Source organism: Littorina saxatilis, linkage group LG5 (genome assembly GCF_037325665.1).
Source record: "Littorina saxatilis isolate snail1 linkage group LG5, US_GU_Lsax_2.0, whole genome shotgun sequence".
Classification (NCBI taxonomy): domain Eukaryota; kingdom Metazoa; phylum Mollusca; class Gastropoda; order Littorinimorpha; family Littorinidae; genus Littorina; species Littorina saxatilis.
Window position 1 is genome coordinate 46,831,722 of NC_090249.1, and position 7,500 is coordinate 46,839,221.

General features: G+C 44.0%; 1 protein-coding gene across 1 annotated transcript in view; it reads left to right on the plus strand.

Moving 5' to 3' along the window:
- The first annotated feature begins 2,381 nt into the window (after positions 1-2,381).
- The window catches only part of LOC138967780 (uncharacterized), a 12,073-nt gene continuing 6,954 nt past the window's right edge, over positions 2,382-7,500 (plus strand). Inside the window, exon 1 of the mRNA XM_070340436.1 lies at positions 2,382-2,573. Within this exon, the coding sequence (XP_070196537.1) occupies positions 2,550-2,573 (24 nt within the window). The 5' untranslated portion in view covers positions 2,382-2,549. The remainder of the gene's footprint in view (positions 2,574-7,500) is intronic.

Here is a 7,500-nt window from a genome sequence, read left to right on the forward strand (position 1 = left end):
TGTAAGATTGTTTGCTCTCGCGCAAGTACGTGTTTGTGTGTGTATGGTTGTGTGCGAGCGTGCGTGCGTGCGTGTGTGTGCGTGCGTGCGTTCGTGGGTGCGTGTGTGCGTCTGTCTTTGTGTCTGTCTGGCTGTCTGGTTGGTTGGTTCGTGGGACGGTTGGTTGAGCTTTTTGATTTGTGTGTTTCTTTGTTAAACTTTTATCTGTTTATTTTTTCCAGCCGTTCGTCAACACATTAAAAGAAGACACCATTTGCAAGGGACGTATCCTGGACTTCACTCATCACATACGATAGGCCTCCAAGCGACTCCATTTACCGATCAAGAATGGAGGCGGCTGTCCTTGTCACACGCCGAGAGGCGCAGTTCGAATCCATGAGGCGTCAGTCCCGCAGCGCGCGGGTTCTACGGCGCCACGAGGACCTCCGCAAGCAGTGTGAGAGAGAGATGCAACTCTTCGAGCGAGCCAAGCGACTCGTAGCCGCTCATTGCAGACACTCTCAGCTACAGTGCACACACAGGCTGCAAAGTCTGCAGCAGGTTTCCCCGCCCTCGGGCCAGAGAGTCTTCCGCACAGCGAGGGGGTAACGACTTCGCTGATGGCCCGTATTCAACCGCACAGCTTACGGGTGTTAAAGACTTTGCTGCTTCCGCAGGTGGAGCGTGTGGAAACTCTGCTCTTCTGTTCAGTCCCAGGTCTAGTTTGTATGGACAATCTAGTCCTAAATCTACTCCTAGAGCTGACGTGTCTGTAAAGTCTACTCGTCCGTTTACTCCTCTATATGACTTGTATGGAAAGTCTGGTCTTGCGATTAATCCTAGAGCTGATGTGTCTGAAAAGTCTACTCCAGCACCTTCTGCGGAACACGCAGGGCCCAGAAAAGAGCGTTTCTTGTTTCGAGTGAGGCAAAGACACGGCAAGGATGTGTACATCAGGAACGCTGAAAACGGAGAACGAGGGTTGCCCAAGAACCTCAGTCCCGTCAGAGGTGACGTCAAAAAGAAGATGACGCAACGCTCACACTAAAAGCTTGTGACGTGATTTGCTGACGTTGTAGAAGCTCTTACAAACAGTTTTCTCGGATTTGCGTTGTTTGGTTTTTAAGGTTTCACTTTCTTCCCTTGTTCACTCCTCGTTCGATTTGCGTAGGTAATTGGCTCTCACGACACTGTACATTGATGAAAGATTGGATTCTTGTTGTTTCACCTCTATGCTGTGCGATGGATATATACGTGCGATACTGTGTTCGAGTATGGCCTCTTTCTCCGTCATCTGTGTGCTTGTCTTTATTATTATTGCCTTGTCACAAACGCACTGTATAGACTGATTTGAATGTAGGCTACGCCTGCCTCTATATGTTTTGAAATAAAGTTGTTTCTTGGCGAACAAGTTAAAGGTGTTGTATGAGAGAGGAAGGGTGTGTGTGTGTGTGTGTGTGTGTGTGTGTGTTTGTGTGTATCATGTTTGTGTGTGTGTGTGTGTGTGTGTGTGTTCGTTTGTGTGTGTGTGTGTGTGTGTTTGTTTGTGTGTTCGTGTGTGTGTGTATGTGTGTGTGTGTGTGTGTGTTTGTGCGTACATGTGTGTGTGTGTTTGTGTGTGCGTGCGTGTGTGTGTGTGTTAGTGTACATGTGTGTGTGTGTGTGTGTGTGTGTGTTAGAGTACGTGCGAGTGTGTGTGCGTGGGAGTGTGTGTGTGCCTTTGTGTTTAAGTGTGCGTTATCGTACGTGCGAGCGTGCGTGCGTGCGTTCGTTCGTTCGAGTGTACGTGCGTGCGCGCGCGTGTGTGTGTGTGTGTGTGTGTGCGAGTGTGTGTGTGTGTGTTAGAGTACGTGCGAGTGTGTGTGTGTGTGTGTGTGTGTGTGTGTGTGTGTTAGAGTACGTGCGAGTGTGTGTGTATGTGTGTGTGCGTGGGAGTGTGTGTGTGCCTTTGTGTTTAAGTGTGCATTATCGTACGTGCGTGCGTGCGTGCGTGCGTTCGTTCGTTCGTTCGAGTGTACGTGCGTGCGCGCGTGTGTGTGTGTGTGTGTGTGTGTGTGTGTGTGTGTTTGTGTGTGTGTGTTTCCCTGTGCGATGGATGATAATTTAGGCTTTCAATGGAATAATAATACTATAGATAGATTAGAAATGCAACCAAAGATGTAGCTGTACATAAAGGCTATTGCGCAAAATACTTCTAACTTACGGGTACATGCGTATGTTAAGTCAATATTTATAATCTACACTGGTAGACAAGCAGCGCTCTCGTGAGTGTCGCTGTTTGTGTTATCATTCTGGTTCATCTCACTGTCGTGATAATAATTATATTCACCAAGGAATGGCTGTACGGTTGATCACGAAATGTTATCAATGTCCAAACTTTAAACGGTATCAGTTGTGATAGCCTCTACTACAGCAGTTTCATTGTAGAAGCTCCTAGAACTAGCTTCCTCTGACTTATTTTGTTTGATCTTTTTTAGTGATTTTTTTTAAGCTTGATTTTGTTGACCAGCAAGACCCTGGAAGTGTTCTTTTACTCTGAGCTGTAGCATCTTGATTCGTACTTTGAGGAGATGCAGAATTGTCGATTATACAAGGTATTTTTGTTTAAACTTTTCACTTCATCATATTTCAAAGTATACTTTCGTTTCACACTTCATTATCTCATTGCTGGGAAATTCAAGATGACAGAGAATATATCTGTGTCTGTGTCTTGATCTGTCTCTTTCTCTGGCTGTGTCTGTGTGTCTGTGTGTCTGTGTACATGTACTGTGTCTGTATGTTTCTGTCTGTGTTTATGTTCTTGTATGTTAGCCGCTTGTGTTTTTTTTTTGTGCTTGATTGTTTGGTAGGTTGGTTGGTTGGTTGGTTGCTTACTTGCTTGCTTGTTTGTTTGTTTGTTTGTTTGTTTGTTTGTTTTATTTGTTTGTTCTGGTCCGTTGGTTGGATACCTGGTTTCTTGGTGATCGAATGCTTCTGTGGTACATTAGTGTAGCATGAACACACCTTTGATACACAGGGATGGATCAAATGTAACTAGGCAACAATTCATATCAGTTTGGTCTCTCAATAATGATCACGAGCACGCTTCATAATCAACAAATAGGCTCACAATTCCACCTCACTTAATTACTGTTTTGCTCTTTGTCACCCGTTCATCTCAGAAGAGAGAGAGAAGTATCGGAAAAAACAGGTGATGTATCAATGTCATGGCCGGCCATCCCCTTTCCTACGTTTTTGTGCCGCTATTCACTTAATTCAGGAAGATTTTTTTGACACAAGTCGCATGACATAGAGAGTACTAGTACTAATCGGGTTGACGATTGATTCTGATAGTCGGCGAGACCCCAAACCTTATTTCAAATCTTCGCCGTCGGCAGAATTGCCCAACTGTTTCAGAGAGGGGGAGGGGGGGGGGGGGGGGTGCAGGTGACGCAAAGTAATTCCCAAACTTCTGAGAATTGCCTTCTATCAGCAAATGTGGCGAAGAAATATATCGTAGGATCATCCCTGACAGATAAGGGCTAATCAGCAATACAGTTGACCGTAAAGTCCGGATGGTTTGGGACATGTGGGTTGAAGCTTGTTGCAGCAGCAGTCTACCCACAACCACTGACGATAATACCACTCATTGCAAATGCAAGATTATGGTCTTACTATCAACACAGTTATGAGGAGGACAGTACATTTCACACGATGACAACATAATGTTCACCTCACAGTGACAGAAGACAGTTTTTGTCAGTCGGTTCGGAAATGAGAAGATGAAGATAACATATTATCTGTAACAATCCTGTGTACCAACCAACTAGCTTGCGATGAAAATTGAAGATTGTGGACATACTTGAATGTTTTGACAAAATGGGTTTTAACGTCACAAAGAAAGGATGTTTAGTTACATGCGCAAACAAAACCAACAGATGCATTATTTGTTCTCCCTTTGGAAATGTCAAGCTTCTTGACACAGCCTACCACCCAGGTTCCTGGAAATTCAACGCATCAATCACGAGTTTACAGAAACCGGGATGGGGGGGGGGGGTGTATTTGGGGATAGGGGTGGGGGGGCATCTACAGAGTAATTGTAAGCAAAGTGATCTGTTAAGTTTTTGTCTGTGTGTTCATTTTGCAAAGATAGTTTGGATGCAGACAGATTTAACCATGTAGGATTCACACACAAAACATATACAAATTAGAGAGGCTTAAAAAGGGGTTACGCAACATATGTTCATTTTCTCCTTCCACTGTCCCAATCATGCTTTCTCCGGCGACAGTTATCATCGCTGGTCGTAAAAGACGATCTCACAATTCTACTTCCTCGTTCGCTGTGTCGTCCTATTACACTTAAGTTGTACCCGCTAAGTGCAGTAAGACTGATCATGCCAGTTTTGCTGCTGCTGCTGCTGCTATTGATGATGATGATGATGATGATGATGATGATGATGATGATGATGATGATGATGATGATGATGATGATGATGATGATGATGATGATGATGATGATGATGATGACGACGACGACGATGACGACGACGATGATGACGACGACGAAGATGAAAACTAACACTAACATCTGAGCTGCGTAGCCCATAATGACAATGATATGTTTTGTAAGTGGCATCAGGCGTCTTCGTTTTCTAACGCGGTTCATCTCTGGCTGTTTATAGTTGTACTTAGTTATTTTGATATATATATATATATACTAGAATGAATACCCGCTTCGCCGGGTAGCCGGCTTCGCCGGGAAGAAGTACTTAGAGCCGTACGCCGGCTTCACCGGGTCCGAACAATGGACCCGCCAAGCTTAGGTCCCTCCCAGATTCGTGGAATGGAAACAGCACGAAAATGATTCAGTGGCCATAATGCCATTCCTGACCATATCGAGTCCCATCCTTGTCGACGAATGTAACCGTGTTAATCACCTTTGGAGGCGAACTCCACTCAAACAGGACTGAGCAAGTTATGGCTTCTAAAAGGAAGGCCAGTACATAAATTTACACAAAAGCCGCCAGACCACATCACAAACAGAACTGAACAATGCACAGGTGTTGCTCACATAGAGACACACACACACACACACACACACACACACACACACACACACACACACACACACACACACACACACACACACACACAAAAACACAGAGAAGCCGTATCTATAGAGAGATAGATGACAGTGTATTTTTCGCGTGGCTATAAATTGATTCGACCTTTGCACTTTTACAGTGAGGATAATTTACGGGTCCAATTTACGTTCTGGACACTGCGTTGACCTTCTAAAAATAGTAACAGTAACAGAACGCCGGGAATATCCGAAGACGCTCCACTCACACTATAGTGCACCATTACGAAGGAAGGGAGGTAAACGCTGAAAACCTGGAGAATATGAGAAGATAAGGAAGAGTTACTTATAATGGTGAAATGAACACAAAAACCAAAATCGATTCAGCGCTGCGCGCTGAGAGCACGTGTTGAAATATCTCATCGATGATATTGTGTCCGGGGTGTAGCTGAATACGGTGTCCAAATTTGAAAAAGATCCACCGAGAACTTTGGCGTTGTGATGTGGTGTAGCGGCTATGGTGTGTCGGTATGGGGGCCCGGGTAGCTGAGGTGGAACCAAAATCGGTTCAGCGCTGCGCGCTGAGAGCACGTGTTGAAATATCGACCAGGTTGTGTCCTGTACCGGGTCAACCTGAATATGCCCACCAAATTTGAAGCAGATCCATCGAGAACTTTGGCCGTGCATGGCGAATACACAAATACACAAACACACAAATACACAGACACACAGACACACAGACACAAGTCGTATATATATAGATATATATATATATAACTAGATGATTACCCGCTTCGCCGGGTACCGGCTTCGCCGGGAAGAAGTAGAGCCGAATACCAGGCTGCGCCTGGGACGCCGGCGAATCCGGCGCACGAAGGAAAGGAGATAAACGCGCAAAACACTGGAGACCTTCTAAAAATAGTAACGTGCAGTGACCTTCTAAAAATAGTAACGTAGTAACGGGAATATGGATTGACGCCACACGGAGGAAGAGAGATAATCGCGGCTGAAAACACTGCAGAAGATAAGGAAGAGTTACTGGTAGTGGATCCCGACAACAACAAAACAAAAACAAAAAAAATCGGTTCAGCGCGCACAGCGCTGCGCGCTGAGAGCACGTGTTGAAATATCTCATCGATGAGGTTGTGTCCGGGGTGTAGCTGAATACGGTGTCCAAATTTGAAAAAGATCCACCGAGAACTTTGGCCGTGCATCGCGAACAGACAGACAGACAGACACTAGTCGTATATATAAATATATAAATATATATATATATATAGATATATAGGCATTGTAACTCTTCTTAAAGAGCCTCGCATTAATTATCTTGTCTTTCTATTTGATTAATTTTTTTTCTCTGTAAATCCTCCTGTTTTGATTAAGTTCCCCATACCCCCCTCTTACATTTTGTTCTTCTGGTTAATAATTGTGTTGTCCACCATCATGAAAACTTGTGTAACTTAGCATTGTTATGGTCACGTCAAATAAGCATCTGCTTGAGTTCGTGTCCTAGCTGCATTTTTGTCAATTGTTTCATGTCATGTATTTTGAATAAAATTGTGTTTAAACCAATTATCTTGTAACAGTTTAGTAGTGGCAGCTCAATGGCGTGTTCATTTTTGTGCGCTGTTAGTCTGAAGCTGTTGTGCTTTGAACTTTACTAAATCTTCCTGATTCGTTCTGGTTTATTTTATTTCATTTTATTTCATTTTTTCTCTTTTTCTCTCTCGTTTGCTTGTTGTTATTTTTTGCTCATTTTCTGTTCGTTTGTTTGTTTGTCATTGTTAATTGTTGCTGTTTAAGGTTGAAGGGCCTTGCATGCCATTCTCCTTACAACACGAATGAAAAACAGTTTTCAGCAAGACTGACATAATGAAGACATCAAATGTCCCGTTTCCCGTCGCTGTCGTTTGTAATACGTCAAGCACATTCAAGCGGGCGAGACTTTCTTATTGTTGTTACACCCCCGGTATAGGGGTGTGTATAGGTTTCACTCGATGTGTTTGTTTGTTTGTTTGTTTGTTTGTTTGTTTGTTTGTTTGTGTTCGCATATAGATCTCAAGAATGAACGGACCGATCGTCACCAAACTTGGTGAACAGGTTCTATACATTCCTGAGACGGTCCTTACAAAAATTGGGACCAGTCAAACACACGGTTAGGGAGTTATTGGTGGATTAAGATTAAGAGTGACATATTAATGGTCAAAGGGAAATAACATTCTCAGTTGGTGGCAGTGAGAATGGTTATTTCCCTTTGACCAACGGGGGTGTTACTTCTGACTTCTGACTTCTGACTTCTGACCTCTGACTTCAGACTTCAGACTTCTGACTTCTGACTGTCTCTCTGTCTCTCTCTCTCTGTCTCTGTCTCTGTCTCTCTCTCTCTCTCTCTCTCTCTCTCTCTCTCTCTCTCTCTCTCTCCGCATGTAATAAAGTTCTGAGTTCTCTGACGGGGGTGTTTT